The sequence below is a fragment of the Engraulis encrasicolus genome, chromosome 2 (assembly GCF_034702125.1).
Source record: "Engraulis encrasicolus isolate BLACKSEA-1 chromosome 2, IST_EnEncr_1.0, whole genome shotgun sequence".
NCBI lineage: Eukaryota > Metazoa > Chordata > Actinopteri > Clupeiformes > Engraulidae > Engraulis > Engraulis encrasicolus.
Genome location: NC_085858.1, coordinates 38,767,985 through 38,785,623, shown reverse-complemented (window position 1 = coordinate 38,785,623; position 17,639 = coordinate 38,767,985). Strand labels below are relative to the sequence as shown.

Here is a 17,639-nt window from a genome sequence, read left to right as displayed (position 1 = left end):
GCTGCCAGGTGTGTAAAGTAAAGGCAGAAGTACTCTTGCACTGCATCTACCTAATTTGATACAGCACATTAACTGGTGTATTAACTAACTAGTGTTGCACCGATACCGATACCAGTATCGGCCAGGGCCCCAATAGTGCACTAAAATGGTGGTATCGGTATCGGCAAATACCAACAAATAGGGCACCAATACCATTTACAGATGCTCGCATGACACTTGAATGCAGCCTTGATCTTAGTTCTTTTATATCAGAGGTACTTTAAAAGTATTAAAAGTTCTACTGGATTCATGTTGTACAGTATTTGTCTTTTCCTGTTTCACAAAGGTAGGCAGCAGCCAGACAAAGTTAAATAAATTTCAAACAGAATAGTACCGGTATCGGCCGATACTGCACAGTTGGGTATTGTTATCAGGGCCAAAAAAATGGTATCGGTGCATCTACCCAATTTGATACAGCACATTAACTTGTGTATTAACTATGCAAGATCATATATACTAGTGTTGTAATTGCAACAGCACGGATACTTCTACTTCATACACATTTGCTTGTGAACTACTCACCTTGCCGTCTCCTTTGGGGTTGAGGTAAACGACGTAGTGTCCGCCATGGTTGTCACCACTGTGGACTAGCACTGCGTGCAGGATGTAGTTGGCCGGGTCCTTGGTGTCCGGCTTCTGCAGGAAGTCATCCAGTGGCAACTGCTCCGGGAACTCAAACCTGGAGGAGGAGGAGGAGGAGGAAGGGAGGGACAGGGGAGAAGAGATGGTTATGGTCAAATATTATTGGATACAAATGAAAAGCTCCACTTCACCCTTTGGTGTTCATCATATATATATATATATATATATATATATATATATATATTCTTTAAACGTGGGAGTAGAAAAATCCTGGTTGAAACAGACTTTCATTTTGATCTTGTCATTTGGTTGTCCCAACAGTGTAATCACTACAGTGCACCACTCAGTACTAGGGATGTTAACCGATAGCCGTTTAAACGATAGTCGCCAGGATCAACGGTAGCAGCATAAAAAAATAAAATAAAAAAAATAATAAAAAAAACACGGTAAACCGCCCCACCCCCCCTTATCACACTACGCACACACGTTATTGGTGTTGTAGGCTATTGTATGGGGCAATATGATCACTCGATAGACTATCCAAAAATGAGCATGAGCCGTCCCATGGTGGAATTTCTTAAGCACAACCACAGCACAGAGCGTGGTTCTGCCGCAGCAGAGCTCACAGACATTCGGAAAACAATGTGCGACAGGACAGGGTGTCATAAATGGCAGAATTTTCGATAGCCGGTTAACCACCGGTTAATGAGGCTCAGTAGCCGGTTAAGATTTCTTTACATTTTCGCCATCCCTACTGAGCACTAGAGGTTCCTTCTAATATCCTAACTCCCTTGTGCTTGTGGCCTCGTGATGATGTCGCAAAATGTCACTGATGACAGAAAAAGTTGTTGTGGATAGTCTGACAGCTGTGAAACTTTATTGTTTTCTTCACAGAGGCGGGACGTCAGTGAAGTAAGAGACCATAAGTGCAGGTCGAGGAATAGAGTTTGGCTTTCGGAAAGAACCCTTTGCTGCATCACCAGGGTGCAGCCCATTCTCCTCATTAGTAGTACACATCACTAGGGTGCATTCTATTCTGAACAGAAATACCCATAATGATTCTATAGCACAAGTCTTGACTCCCATGTACCAAGAAAGCATCCCTCAAAAAGCAGTGTACTACAAAAAACACTGAGCTTGTTTTTTGTGGAGTACCAGAGACCTGGTCTGCATGAGGCTTCAAAGCAAAAGCAGATCATGCACAGGCTGCGTCTGTACAGACATTTCTGTGATGTGCGAGACTGAGTGGGTCAGATAAGAAAAGAAATTGGGCAACCCCCGTCAAGCACTGCGGAACTACTTCAGACAGCTGTACCACACGACACACAGGCATAGCACAGCACAGCAACAGCACAACACAGCACAGCACAGCACAGCAACAGCAACAGCAACAGCACAGCAACAGCACAACACAGCAAGAAAGCCTGCATAGTAAGCACAGGCACGTCATCTCCTGTCCTCAACTCTCCAACAGCCTTTTACTGCAGCATCTCCCTGGCCCTCCACAGAAGCCAGCATGAAGGACTAGGCTAGAGGCCATCTCTGAGGAGCATTACTGTATGGAGGGACATGCGCTAGGTGCAACGTGTTCCCTTCCTGCCTGCTGAACACACACACTGCATTGCTGCAAATGGTTCACAGTAGGCCAAAAGCAGGTAGACTACAGTCATGCATTCAAAACTAGCTGCATATCCCCACATCACGCCACAGCTACGCGCCCACCAGGAGTTTGGGTCTCTAACAGAACGTTAGAGCCAAGGGGACAAACACAGAAAGTACAAAGGAGCAAGGTGAGAAGTTTTGTCAAAGGAAAAAAAAAAAAGACTGGACAAGAAAAAAAAGCAACAGCAAGAGAAGCCTGCAGGGCCACGGCACAGTAGGGGAGGCGAGAGCAGAGAAACCGGTCTTTTTCTGATGATCAGAGGTCTATCCGTGAGTCACTCTCTCGGAGCTACAGCTGGGTATTTAAAGCACCAAAAGCCTCCACAGCACAGACACTCCAAGCACCACAGCACTCCGCTGCACCGATTCCTGCGACACTACTTACGACCGGGCCACTCGTACCGTTTTCAGGCCGACCAGAATGGGTGCCGGTGCCCATTCCCACACCAGTTGCGTTTGGAACAAGTGCACAAGCACAACCACACGCATTCATACCGGGCTCTGAACTTTTTGTGGACATTGTGTTACTCGTATGAACCTGCTGACGTCCATGTTGCTTGCAAAGAAAAAGGAAATTGGAGTATTGGCTTTCCGGTTCCCGAATGCTCAGACTCGCGACTTGAACATGCAGGGCGGTTTGAGATTAGGTGCGGGAACTGGAACTGGCACGGTTCTCAATCGGCCTGAACGCCCCTTTAGAGCTACCGGTACAGCTGGGTATTTAAAGCTCCAAAACCACTTAACAGCACAGGCTCCGACTCTTGCTCCTGCTCCTGCTCCTACTTCACTCTACTCTACAGTAGCGGTATCAGGCTGACAGAGAAGCGCGGCAGTTCCTGTCCCCACAACCTAATCTGGAAACAAACAACGTGCTCAAACCAAAAACCAGGGGGTTTGGGAATGCAAAAACTTGGTTCCTGACAAGAACCTGCTGATGACCACGTTGTCGTCACAGTTCGCGGAGAAAAAGGTATTTTGTGGTTCGCATTGTGAACCAACTTTCCGGTTCACGAACGCCAATATCTTTGGCGTGAACATGACGGACGGTTTGCGATTAGGTGCGGGAACGAGCACTGGCACGGTTCTCGGTCGGCCTGAATGCGCCCTTTGAGTTGCCATACCAGTCAAGCTGAGAACTAGAGGTTTCTGGCCATCTTGAAAACAGCCGTGTGCATATAAAACACTGCACTGGCTCTGAGTTGACTTTTTCACTGCAACAGCTGGGTATTTAACGCTGCACAATATCAAAGTACAGGCACTTGACTAGCTCCCATTGCGCTTCCTGCACCTGCAATTAACACCAGAGCTGTGCTCTGTAAACAGTCTCCAAGGCAATTACTGAAACGGCGAGGCAGAAAGCAATCAACACCTCTAGACCTGAAATTACACTTCAAAGTGCTGCGACTGTCAATTCAATTAAAAATATGAGGTCTGAGCCCATAAGCAGGGCCCTGCATGAGGAAAAAGTGGATTTACAAATCACACACACAGTTCTCGAACAATATGAAACTAAAAAAGCGCTCACAGAGCGAACCTCTGCCGTCTGGTGGACAGACAGACAGACAGACAGACAGACAGACAGACAGACACACACAAACTACGAACATACAAATCAATCACACAACCTCCTGGCGGAGGATATAATGTCTGTCCATGGGCAGTAGTACAGACCTGCAAAATCGTCAAAGAAAAAAAGGTGACTTGGTAGTAGTGCTGCCTACCTGTCGTTAATCTTGATGTTTTGGTCGGTCTGGGGATCATACATGAACCTCATCAGTTGCAAGTGCAGAATCGGCGGAAAGGTCAGGAACTTGACTCCTTTCTCTGCCTCCTGAAAAGCGTTTTAGGAGAGAGGGACAAATTTAGCAGGGAAAGAAGAGAAAACAATGGGTGATGTGTGGCAGCAGCCAAAATTAGTAGAACAAGAACATGGTAATTAGGGTAGAGGTGGTTAAGTGGTGTGCGTGTGAGCGTGTGTGTGTGTGTGTCTCACCTGGAGTCCGTGTTCTCCAGCGTCATACTTGTTATCTCCATCCAGCTGCTCAACAGCCACGTAGTCTTTGAACGACTCAAAAACTACAAGAGCAGGGAAAAAGTAAAAGGCCATGTCAGTCCACAGCCTTCACTACATCACAAACGCCTCCCTCCCTCCCTCCCTTCTTTCTCTCGCCCAGCCAACCAACCAGCCACTCAGCCTCCTCCCTACCAATCACCCTCCAAGCACCTCTGAGTGGGTTTCTGTTACTGTGGGTCTTTCTCAAATGCTAGGCCAGTGTCCTTCCAAGTGTATCAGCCTAATTAGTCACGCCCAGTGATTGAATACCCTTTATTAGTCATACCCAGTGATTGGATATTCTGTAGAGTTCACCAAAAAGTATCCAATCACTGGGCGTGACTAATTAGGCTGATACACTTGGAAGGACACTGGCCTTGCATTTGAGAAAGACCCTAAGTCTAATCCATAGGAGCGACAGGGAGAACAGTGCTTAGCAGTGAGGGTTGGAGAGTCCTCCCAGTGCAGGATCAATCAGGCCAAGGGGGGCGGGTGGATACAGAGGAGGATCAAAACAGGCCAACTTGACAGACGCTTTAAAAAGATTTTACCGTCAGCCAAAGCAGCAGGGTCTTCATAGAGCAGATTTAACACCTTACCTTACCCCACGACATACGCACACACATACACAGTATGGATACTCACTGTTCTTTTTTCCTTTTATGCTGAGCTGAATGTCGTAGTAGTCCTCTATTCGCTCAGACCGGTAGTCGACATGCTTACACTGGATATAGGACTGAAGGGGGAGAGAGACAGACAGAGAGAGAGAGAGAGAGAGGGGGGTAGTACAAACAGAGTATAAGATATGAGGTACAGTACGAGTAAGAGGTAAATTATGAGAGAGAGAGAGAGAGAGAGAGAGAGAGAGAGAGAGAGAGAGAGAGAGAGAGAGAGAGAGAGAGAGCGAGAGAGAACGAGAGCGAGAGCGAGAGCGAGAGACAGATATGAGACAGTAAGAGATGCAGGACACAGAGAGGTGAGGCAGGTATAACAGATGCAGCAGAGAGACAGATGTACGAGAGAAAAAGACAGGTGAAAGGTCAAAAACAGTACAAAGAAACACTGCAGTGTCCATGTCTATTGACATTGGTACAGTGTTGCCAGATGTGCGATAATTATCGTATTTGTACCATAATTTTGTCCATTTTGTCCTCTGAAATTATTGCGCAACATGTTTTTTAATCGTACAGAGTTGTCATTCAGTTCATTTAGATGCCTTGAAACAACAATTTGGATCTTGTACGATAATGTCCTCCCAAAAAGTCCCCAAAAACGATAATTGAGGTTTTGGTATGATAATTCAGCATTTCCCATCTGGCAACACTGCATTGGTTTGACTTGAGAGCTGATGCTGAGACGGAGCCAAAACACTTACCACCATCTTGCCCCTGAAGAGCTTGGGGATGGTGCCCTCCACACAAGTGCCTTTCATTTTGTTCTCCACGTTGTCCAGCAGCTAAAAACAAGACACCACAGCGGCAAGGTCAAAACAACGCCCTCTCAGTGCCATCAATGGCTAGCCCTGTCTAGATATCGGATGTCAGCCACAATCATTTGAGTGAGGGCAAAGCCGAAACAAACGGGCTGCAAAAGCAGCAATTTGACAAATGAAACATTTAGAAATTCAATATATGCATTACGTTCATTATGTCTAACTGTTTAACTCAACATCCCAGTGACCCTCTGATGAAGACGGAAGCAATACCGTCGAAACAGGTCAGGTAAAAGATAAAACTTTTACATGTCTTAAGTGAAAGAAAATCTGAAGTGTTGATTTAGAAATCCACCTTCTTACAAGTCATAGGTTCTATTTTGGTCATAAACTTATTCCTAGATATTTTGGTTATATTTGAATGTGTTCAGCGGAAACTCACCACTCTGCACAACTCTTGTACATCGTGCTGCATGAAGCTGTCAAGCGTCTCCCATCTGAAAGAAACAGACAAAAGGGATTTAAAGAGTAGTCCTGCATCACATGTCACCCGAGAGCACTAAACGGCTCTACGGACAGCAGACATGGCCGTGTCAGCGAGACAGACAGACCGGCAGAGTGACCAATTAACTAGGGGTGTTAACAATTCACCTTTCAGACTTTCAACACTGAAAGGTCAACGCATGCATGCGTGTGTGTGTGCTCTAAAGGCTGGAGCAACACTAACCCAAAGGACTTTGTCAGCTTCTTTGTCCCCACTGGCTTGTCACTGTGTTGCAGTTCATAAAAGACCCTCTGGAGGGCGAGGGGCACGCTCTTGGAGGAGTCGTCTCCCTCGGTCGGCATCATGTACACAGCCTGAAAACATTAAGAAGAGGAGCCAAGGGAAATGTTAGGGTCAAGACGTCTAGAAATATACAGGGAGGTCAAAAGGAGAACAGTATCCACCAAGAATGGCTTGAATGTTATTGCCCACTCTAGACAAGATGAAAACTGAAAATAACAGCCGCAATACCGATCTCACGTTTATAGTGACGTTTCGGGCAGCCCGAAACCATCTAAGCGAAAGTTAAGAATAACACAATGAAACACCTTTTCCAAAATACAATAGCATATTTCCTCAAAATTGCACCAGATAATTGTGTGATAACTTAATGATCACACAACTTCAAGTTAAGCAAACTACGCCATAAGCTTAGCCCATCACTCAGGTCCTACTCAATGCATAAAAATGTATTCACCCAAGTTTGGCTATTTTGAAGAGATAGGCATCGGACGAATGCAGAAGGGGGGACTGAAAAATCTACTACCTCAGATACCATGTACTACCTTTTACTGGCCATAATTTTGACCATTTTCATTTACTACCATCTCTACTTTTTAAAACCCAGCAGGAACCCTGAGGGAAGAGGAAAGAGGAGGCAGGTAAAACTCAATTATTTAAATAGAGAAGGGGTATAAAATGAGAATATTTCCAAAAATGATGGACTGTTCCTTTAATCAACCCCACTTTCCTGGTTCCTGCATACAGGCCAAACCTCATACAGCCCCAAACAGGTGGCAGCAGATTGGCTTGATGACACCCACTGTTAGGCATCAGACAGGATGATATAATAATAGCTGATGGCTAAATCAAACTTCACCAGGACTCTGTGCTGTAAAAGGACTGCTGTGCTAGCTTGACTAGACTCGAAATTAGCTCATCTGAATTCAACAAACACGACAGTTACAGCGCTCCCAATTCTTACAAACAACTGACAAGATTGCTGACTAAGAAATCAATATGCAGAAATTGTCCATTTACTGTCAGGGAAGGAATATCACTTTGCTCATCATGATCAATGTCAGTGTCACTGGCCATCAATGGTTAATATGCCACATCTGTGACGATGCAAAATTGCATGCACATGCATACAACAATACACTAAAATTGACAATCTATACCCCCCCAACCCAAAAAAAAAACCCAACAACAACTGGATGGTGTTGACTTCGGTGAAGGAGAGTAGCCTCTTCCCCCCTGACCCAAAACAGTGGCAAAATAAAATGAATGGTATGCCATCTTTTTCTGCATCTACTCCAACAATGCAACCCAAAATATAATTCCCCAATACAGTATACCATGTCCTACAGCAGTCAGATGAACAGCAGCAAACTAGCCTCAACAGCTCAGGCTACGTGCTAGGTATCCCCTCGCTGTCAGAGCACAGGGCCAATGCCACTTGCAGAGGTAACCTGAAGCGGATGGGTGCCGCTCCTAACCATTCCAACAGACACACACAGACAGACACACACAGACAGACACACACAGACAGGCACACACAGACAGACACACACAGACAGACACACACAGACAGAGAGAGAGAGTGAGACAGAGAGAGAGAGAGAGACAGAGAGAGAGAGAGAGAGACAGAGAGAGAAAGAGAAAGAGAAAAGGACAAAGAGAGGGACAGACAGAGAGAGAAACACAGTCATGAGTATGCTTGCTCACCCTCCGGAGCTGGTTGGTGAAGAAGAGAGTCTGCAGCAGGCTGTTCATGTAGCACGTGGCTCCCTGGTTCTTCAAGCCGACGTAGCCAGTATGCTTCTTGGAGTCCCACCTGTGGGGTTGGAGAGAGGGGGAGAGAGAGAGAGAGAGAGAGAGAGAGAGAGAGAGAGAGAGAGAGAGAGAGAGAGAGAGAGAGAGAGAGAGAGAGAGAGAGAGAGAGAGAGAAAAAAATTGGAGTGAGTGTGTGTGTGTGAGAGCGAAAGAGAGCGTGTGTCAGTGAGTGACAGGGAGCGAGTATGTGTGGGACAGAGAAAGAAAAAGAGCTGGCAGAGTGCGAGGCTGTTTGTGTCATGGGTGCATCATCATCATCATCATCATCATCCACCTGACGCTGCATGTAGAGATGCTGAATGCTTTGTGACTGGAGGCGCTCTGAGAGAACACCAGCGCTTGATGAAGGTATTGTTTCTCAACAGGGGAGGTACAGCCCCCCAGGGGGCGTTGGATAGCTCTAGGGGGGCGTTGAGAAGGATACAGCTGAGAGGGGGCGGTGTTTAATTGCCATTGGCGGGCATTAGTCCCATAGAGGTAGAAAATAACACTAGAGAGGACACAGCAATTTGCGACAGCACTGGGAAATGGCAGCTGGAGCTTCCTAACTTCCGTAGGTAGTGTAGGTACCTTCGGGCAATGCAAGTCAATGGAGAACACGCCCACCCCTGTCAAAAAATTGACTAAAACTGAGTGAATATGAAGTAACACATTAATCAAACACCAGATTTGAAATGGCAGGCTAAATATCTACTAAAATCATATGAGTCGATAAAATACATTTAAAAATCAAATAATATATTTTATGAACATAGTTAGCAACACACTTCAACTATTGTCCTTGTATAGTGTGTTGGTGGACATTTTCACATGATTAAGCCATTTTTGGCAGAGGTGAGCCTAGTTCTCCGTTAATGTCCAGTTCTCTGATCTACCTACAGATAATGGCCGCAAGAAATTGCCGTAAAAAGGGGGGTGGGGTCCTCTGTAGTGTTATTTTCTACCTCTATGATTAGTCCATTTAATTTTTCAAAACTAAGGGGGCGTTGTCAGGCTTATGATGAGGTCAAGGGACCTTTGGGAGACTTTTGATGATGCCAAGGGGGTGTTTGTTCAAAAAAGGTTGAGAACCACTGGGTAAAGGGGGAATACTTACGCCACGCCATGCGGAGCATCTGCCTGCACGAACACTTCAAAGGTGACTTTGTCATCCTCCACAAAGCCCCGCTCAGGATCAGTCACATCCTAGAAAACAAGAGAGAAACAAGGAAGGGTGACACACTGCACCAAGCCCAAGATGCACCAACACAAATACATACACTGATTGTGCATTTGTGAATTGGTTTATTTGATCAAAGACTAGCACAATGTCAAAATGGAAGAAAGACTGAAAGAAAAATAGTTCTAGGAAGATTAAGGAAAGTAAATCAAATGTAGACCACACAGTTCTGCTGCTCTCCATCTTCACCAGTTACAACACTGAAAGGATGCCGTGTGTATGCATGTTCAGTTCCAGTGTGTTTGAGCCGTGAGCCCTAAGTAATGCAGGTGTACGTTTTGGAACGCTTGTACAGGAGGTGTTTGTGTGTTGGTCACTAGATAAACTTCTGATATAAAAGTTTTGCCATGCTGTACAGTAATTGTACTGCATGTATGCGTGCGCAATGCATGCCACTATACTTACGCTCCAGGACATGAAGTTTGAGAAGCCCCAATCGTTCTCCTTGTGGAAGAAGAGATGGCTGATGCGGCGGCTGAAGGACTTCTCATCGTCTTTATAGTTGATGATCTTCAGCATGGCCTGGGCATGACATGACCATGACCTACAGAGGCACAACAAAGAGGGTACATTGAAGATAGAGGATTCAAACCCCGCCCACCCAATGCTAAAGAGTGTGCTCAAGTTTGGTCTCCTAAGGGGGCGTTGTCCCTTCCTTCTTCTTCTTTTTAAGTGGTGTTTGGTGGTGGCTTGCACAAGATGTGTACTACCGCCAGCTACAGCGCTAAGGAGACTCCATTGATTCTGAAGCGTAAGACTCCAAAAGGTCTCCTAACCACAGGTCTCCTAAAGGGGCGTTCACCTGACATCACATGGATCCTGGAAAAGTCAGAGTCTTAAGTATCTTCCTCTTATCTACCATATTTGGGCACAACAGCTAGCCAAGACAGTCATTGGGCATCTTTGAAAGCATTTGGTTTTCTGAAGTACAGCTTAAAACAAAAAAATGCATATAGAACAGGAAGGAGGAGACATTTTTGGAAGGTCATCATATAACACTGGCATGGACTAAGAGTGGTTACACAGTGTCAATTGTCAACCCCCTAAAAATCTGTAAATGCCATCTTATTCTTCATGCGCTACAAATGTGAAGGGGGTGGACAATTGGCACAGGGGGCACACACGATCGCAATACTTAAATCTTTTATCATTTGGGCATGCAGGTGCCTTATGCATCCAGAGCTGTCGGTACAGCTCTGTTGCCAAGGCAGACTACAGCTTAAATTAATGCACACAAATTATTATGTTACTACATCTTACACGCCGTCATTCTAAATTACCCTATGACAACAGTTAAGAAGGCATCATTGGGATGTACACTGTGCATTTTGGACGCCCTGCCCTGCTATGAGAACATGCAGGAACTTGGGGTAGAAAAATCTAAATCAGCATCGTGGTACCAGTTAGCACCAGTCAAGACAACCAGATGTTGTCAACTCCAGTTTACCAAGTTAGCCCTGGGTTACTTCTGGGTAATGTTGTACAGGCAGGCCCAAGGAGTCATGACTACACCCCGAGGGGACACTTTCATAGGCAACAAACACCACTACTACGGTAGATTAGCATCAGTGCCATCTTGTCATTTAATTAGGAAAAGCTATTTGTGTTAGATTTCCCACTACCTCAAGGTTGTGGGTGTTTGGCTAACAGGGACATTTGACAACACGGCTAGCAGTAACTCACGTGGAGTCGGACTCAGCGTTGCACTGCAGGAAGAAGCCAACGCTTTTCTGGTGGGGCCTGTCCGGGTAGAAGCGCGGCATCACCATGATCTTCCACGGCAGGTTGCGCACGAAACAGGACGGGCTGAGCACAGACTCGCTCAGCCGGCTGAAGCGCTCCACCACGAAGCGGAACGTGGCCTCTGACCGCCAGCTGGTGTCTGCAGCAACAAAAAAAGCAACAATTGTCAGATGATAATAGAAAGTTGGGGTAATGAATTGCTGAGGGGAAAACAAATATTTTCAGCATTTCTTTTTGAGGTTTTAAACCAGAGGTTTGCTGCCCACTGGTGGCCAAAGGCAATATTGCTGGTGGTCTTTGACTTGCAATGCAATTTAACTACTACAAACATGAGATCCCACTTTATCGTTGTAGCACCAACATTAAGAGTTGAGTGTTTTTGGTCTACCTCTTCACCGAGGTGTCGGAGGGACTCACCCCACTGAACATGCACATATGTAAATAAAGAGGGCCACTGACTTCTGCGTAGCCTGAATGGTGCTCCCTGGACCAGAACCAGTTGAAACCCCCTTTTATAGCTGGCAGAGTTACTGAAATAATAGCCGTTTCCATCTTCTGTTGCCCAAATGGTTGAAGGTAGTAGTGCCAAACCGGTGGTCACTTCCAGCTACCTCTTATACTGTAAGAACAGTCGTTGGACTATGCTTTTATCAAACTTTGTGGCATCACATCTATTTTCGTTGTTCAGGCCATTGTATATTGACAAGCATCTTAGTATCTTGAAGAGTTGTACTACATAAATCAAAAAGATTATTGTTTGCAATTGTTTTACATCAATTGGCCTTTACAAAAAACAAAGAGACAACCTGCTTAATGGGCTTATAAGTAACATGCAGTAGGTTCAGTGATACAAACTTAATTTGAAAACAACATTTTGAGGGTGGGGGAAAAAAAAACCACTGTTGCTGTACTGCCACTTGGCAATGACAGTCGTCTATTGCGTAATTTTTAACGTTAGCGGTTGTGCCCCAGTGTAACATAATTATGTTTATGTTGCCTTACCATCCTCCATGTCTTCCTCTGTGTTGTTGTGACCGTCTGCCATGGCCAGGTTCCCGTTGATGACTGGGTTCTGGGGGATTCTAGGGGGATCATCTGTGTCCCCAGCTAACAGAGAGCAAAACAGACACAGAGAGAGTGGGCGAGGGAGGGTGAGGGACACACACAGCATGGAGGGAGGGCATCACAAAAAAACAAAAAATATAAAACTGGCAACTACTGCACATTCTTTACATTAAGGCTTCATACAAACGGCTACACATGTTTAGCTCCGCAAACAGTGCTATGGCAATCATTTAAACTAATGCCCAGCTAAAACAAGCAAGAATGAAACGAACAAACACACAGATAAACTGGGCCCAGTATTACCCAACCACATCTAGAAGTAGCATCAAGGAGATCACAAAGCAGCTGCTCTAAAGAATTCAGCACAAGTTTCCTGATGTGCTTTACATGCTTTGCTGATCTGACCTTGTTCTATCAAGCGGGCTGCATATTGGCAATGGCAGGTGCCATTCACCCAATGAGCTCTGTATGTCCTCACCCCAAAATTGACACAAACTGACAGGATCCTCACACAAGCATGGTCATGTTATTACATACTTACACTTCATTGTCATTCTGTGGAAAATCAATAAGCATCCAGGCAGTTTCAACAAAACAATGTATATGCACAGCCAACCAATGCTACTATGATACAGGTTGATTGCCTTTTACACCATTGATTACGTTTGCTATAGTTCACAAAGATCATTCATACTAACCTAAATTTACAGTTATATAGTACAGTTATCTAAAACAGGCGTTGATGGAGACCAAACTCAAACAACCCGTGATATTTTAATCAATACACTCCGGTGCATTTATGGCAATAAAAATTAGAAACCTTTTAACAGACATCGGGGGATTTAAAAAATAATAATAATCTCAGCCCACAACACTGTCTGCAGTCTATATTTAAAACGAGGCGAGAGAGGAATTACCTGCTGTGGGAATAATGAATTAAGTTAGCTACTTACGACTCTATTACTGACTGACATCGCTAAGAAATAAATGCTGATTTCACACATCGGATAAAAAAACGTAATCGGAGTGATTTAACGGTCTTGTCCCGTTAACGCACTTGACTTGGATTGCGATTCTAAACATGTGTATCATTAAATATGGCGAAGTTTCATGGATCGTCGAAGCAAATCCCCGCGCTGTCGATGCCTGTCCATGCAGGCCTTGCCGCAGCCTCCTCCTAAGCTCCGCTCAGTGTTTTCGCATCACCATAATGTGAGCTACCTAGGCCAACAACAAACTAAGGCACCGAAAAAAAAAATAGCCCTTCGTTTTGAAAACATCTTGGCGAGCCGGCAATGATGTTACAACTGCCACTGTATCCGACTAAAAAAATACCCGGTTATCTCGCTATGTTCTCTAGTGGGGTACCAAATCGTTTAGCTAGCCATCGGGCTAACCAAATTAAAACCGCAAAATATATAGGTAACTGGCTAGCGGGCTAACAAACCAAGCGACTCGCTCCCAGGTTTACCAAAACTGCGTGCACCGTTTCAAAAACATCCATTCATACCACGAATGCACAATCGCCGCACTGTGGTAAAACCTGTCAAAGCTTCACGACAATGTAAACAAATACATACGCAAGCGGGCCTGGCGCAAAATTGATCATTGCAAAATACGGTCCTCCATCTTGGAATAAAATTGCCATACACTCCCCCTTGCTGCAACTTTTGGATGGCACTGTGGCCCTCCATCCAAGCTAACAGAAAGCTAACCAGGCGGAAACTACATCACATACAATTACATTAATTTGCCAGACTTCAATAATTGCACTGTGATCGTTTTTGATTACATTCCAGGCAGAGTGTTCGCGGGTGTAACAGAGCCTAATGTTAGTTACGTTCCGGAAGGGTACCGTTAGTTTGAATGTTGGTCGCAGTCATTTTTTCACCTAGGACGCCACCTCCTACAAAGAATAAATGAAAACTAAATCTATACATAGACCATGCTGTGCGAGAATATGAGAAGCTACAACAGCTTCACCTATCAGTGCTTAATTGCGTTGGAAAAAAAATACATTAATGTTACTAGTGGGCCAGTTAGCAATAAACGACATCAGGTTAGTTTACCACTTCAACGTTATTTGAGATCAGGTTAGATTAGTTAACGTGGGTCAAAGCTAGTAAATGCTTAAAGCCAAAATTCACAATGGAGAGATAGCCAGGATATTTCGACAACCAGCCACCATCTAACAAATATTCAACTCAGGACGCATGGGTGATGAAGTCATAACTTATGTTGCGTACACTGATACAGCCATGTCAAGTTGCTATCTAGTGCTAAACAAGGTAGTTTGACAGAGTACGTTTTATTCCTTCGAATGATTCTGCTAACTTAAAGACTAAATGATCATAATCGTATCACTGCCCACATCAGCAGGGAAAATGCAGCATGCTTAATAGCTCAATGACTGAACAAAACCATGAGCTAGCTTGATTATCTGCGCCACGTTTGTTGCAGTCAATTCCCTAATGTTAGCTTTAACGGCGATGTTCAAGTTTAGTACTGTCAACAATGGCTCAATGTGCATCTACGCCACAATGGCAGCTCATGTAGACCATTGCCTCCCAGTGCATTTCTGTTAGACAGAGATGGTGAAAAGCTGGGATCATCATCTGTCACCAAAACACTTGATAATGCGGCTATATAATTTAGCCCGCTAACGTCATGGGCTACTGCAGCTAGCTGGTGGTCGCTAACTGACCAGTTCCCTAGCTGACTGCTAGTATTAGCCTGCTAGCCAGGTAATTGTTTGAAGCGTTAACGTTAGCTGGTGAACTAGCTAGCTAGGCAAAACGAGGTCAAAACCCTCTGCTCTGTTGTTGTCCATGAGGGAAGTTACACTACTTTACCATGTAACTTAACACCACAGCGACCTTAACTGCGTTTATTTCATATAGCCAGTACAAACAACAACACTGAAACTGCAAAAAAAATTCAATCTGCAAGGGGCCTCGTCCTACCTTCCATCTCCATATCCTCGGGTTCGCTAAGCTGTTGCTCGCCGGCTTTCTGCTGCTGTTGCTGAGTGTGATGGTGATGGTTCATGTTGGCAACTGTTGTGGTGTGATGTTGGTTATCTTTATTCCCCTCGACCTTGTCTGATGTCGGTTCCGTGGAGACGAGGGTCCGGGGAAGTTGATGGGGTGTTTGAGGATGCGGAGGAGGGGTAGACAGGTCGAGCCTTGGCGGCTGGGCCTGTTCTACAACGACCTCGGCCTTTTCTGCAGTCTGCGCCGGGGACTGAGGGAGGGAGGTCGGTGGGGGAGCAGGCAGAGAAACGCGGACGTATTTGCTCGCTATTCGCCCAATCTCGGCGCCTTGATAGGGATACTAACGCTAACTGGGATGGATGGTATGGGCTCCTGTACAAGGAGGCCCTCCAAATGTAGTCCTACTTGCCCCGATAATGTGGGACAGAACACGAAATGAGTGAAATTGAACTCACACAAGCTGCAGCCGGAGAAAACAAATACCCTGTTTATAGCTAGCTGGTGCTAGGTAGCTAAGCTAGCCAGAATCACAAAAGGATATAAAAATGCAACCTATAATCTCATACAACAATCTCAAATAGAATTTTTCCTGCAATATGTCCAGTCCGTCTGCTCCTCCGATTGTCCCTCTTCTGGGGGGGAGCAGAGAAAAAAGCTATCCATTCAAACCAGATTCTAAATTGAAATCGCACTAATATAAAACTTCAAGCGGGCATGCACACGTCTTCTATCAATATTATGTCATGTAGAAGTATTCACTAATCGATGAGTTCAATTCATGAAACAGTCGCATTTCAACTCTATAGTCTAAGGAAAATATTTTGCCCGGTCACGGCCAGAGCCTCTCACCCGCTCCCGTGGTTTGTGATGTTCAGTTGAGGTAAAACTCAAAATGGCGGTCGCGCTCCTCTCTGAAATGTCACATCCGCATGGAGCTCTAAACACTTGGCGGATAGAAGTAGTCGGTCTCACGTATGTTACGTTACAGTAGGGTGACCATATTTCGGCACGTGGAAACCAGGACACCTTCCCTCGATGTGCGGGGGGTGTGTAAATATTATTTATAATATTTAGTTATTTAGGCCTCTCAAAGTCGTTTAAAAGAGTCCGGCCTAGTCATTTACGGATACTTTGTTCTATTTTAACCCTTTCATGCAGACACCATGAAAAAAATGTGCAAGATTTTTTATATATTGATTTTCTCCCTCATAATGGAGCTAATATGAAGAATCTTTTGGAATTTTTCAAAAATCTCTTTTGATGTGGAAGTTATTTTACTGTCCACATATGTGGACACTGCGCATCAAAGGAGTGAAAAGTTATATAGGCCTATACTGTATTTCAAGTTCAAATTAAACTGTTTTATTCATTTTTATGGTGTTTTATGCTATATAACAACACAATATAACACTTTAACACCATATATCACTGTAATTAACCAACAACAAAAACATATATATAAAAATAGCATTGTTTATATAGGCGGTCATAGAAAAATATGTGGGAAATTCTTATTGCATGCAAGAAGACAGCCAATGCTGGTGAACAAAAAGCTCAGTTTGATTCAGCATGTACTCTAGCTCAATCTTACATCATTTATGTTGTCCCTGTATAAAAGGTAATGTGAAATTTGCCTCCAGACACATGCGTTCTGTAGTCATTCATCAGCATTTTCAAGTATTTTCTGTAAAAAAAATAGTGTTAAATAGACCCCCTATTATAAATGTAAGTTAATTTACTTACTTTCCATGTTACCTTGTGTCATATTACAACATTATATGACACTTATGCATTATACATTACACTATTTAAGGAACAAAGATGAAACAAAGAGGAAAAAAACCTGTCAATTTAGCAATATTTACATACACAGCTATGGCAAGATTTGTGGGGAAACCTTGTTGTATGTGGAAAAAACCTTAAATTCTGATGAAGACACATATGTATTTGATTCAGCATGGATTCTAGCTCAATCCTACATCATTTATGTTGTCCCTATATGAAAGGTAATATGAAATTTGCCTCCAGACACATGCGTTTTGTAGTCATTCATCAGCATGTTCAAGTATTTTCTGTGAAAAAATAGTGTTAAATAGACCTCCTATTATAAATGCAAGTTATTTTACTTACTTTCCATGTTACTATATGTAATATTACAACATTATATGACACTTACACATTATATATTACAGTATTTAACGAACAAAGATGAAAAAAGAGAAAAAAAAACTGTCAATTTAGCAATATTTACA

At 44.1% G+C, this 17,639-nt stretch overlaps 1 protein-coding gene across 1 annotated transcript in view; it reads right to left on the bottom strand.

The window, feature by feature from the left end:
- The window catches only part of usp7 (ubiquitin specific peptidase 7 (herpes virus-associated)), a 39,873-nt gene extending 23,586 nt beyond the window's left edge, over nucleotides 1-16,287 (bottom strand). Inside the window, 13 exon segments of the mRNA XM_063188186.1 lie at nucleotides 562-718; nucleotides 4,005-4,114; nucleotides 4,277-4,359; nucleotides 4,982-5,072; nucleotides 5,712-5,792; nucleotides 6,211-6,265; nucleotides 6,496-6,626; nucleotides 8,260-8,368; nucleotides 9,464-9,552; nucleotides 9,992-10,130; nucleotides 11,270-11,468; nucleotides 12,332-12,436; nucleotides 15,358-16,287. Of these exon segments, the coding sequence (XP_063044256.1) occupies nucleotides 562-718; nucleotides 4,005-4,114; nucleotides 4,277-4,359; nucleotides 4,982-5,072; nucleotides 5,712-5,792; nucleotides 6,211-6,265; nucleotides 6,496-6,626; nucleotides 8,260-8,368; nucleotides 9,464-9,552; nucleotides 9,992-10,130; nucleotides 11,270-11,468; nucleotides 12,332-12,436; nucleotides 15,358-15,442 (1,434 nt within the window). The 5' untranslated portion in view covers nucleotides 15,443-16,287.
- Nucleotides 16,288-17,639: the final 1,352 nt, after the last annotated feature.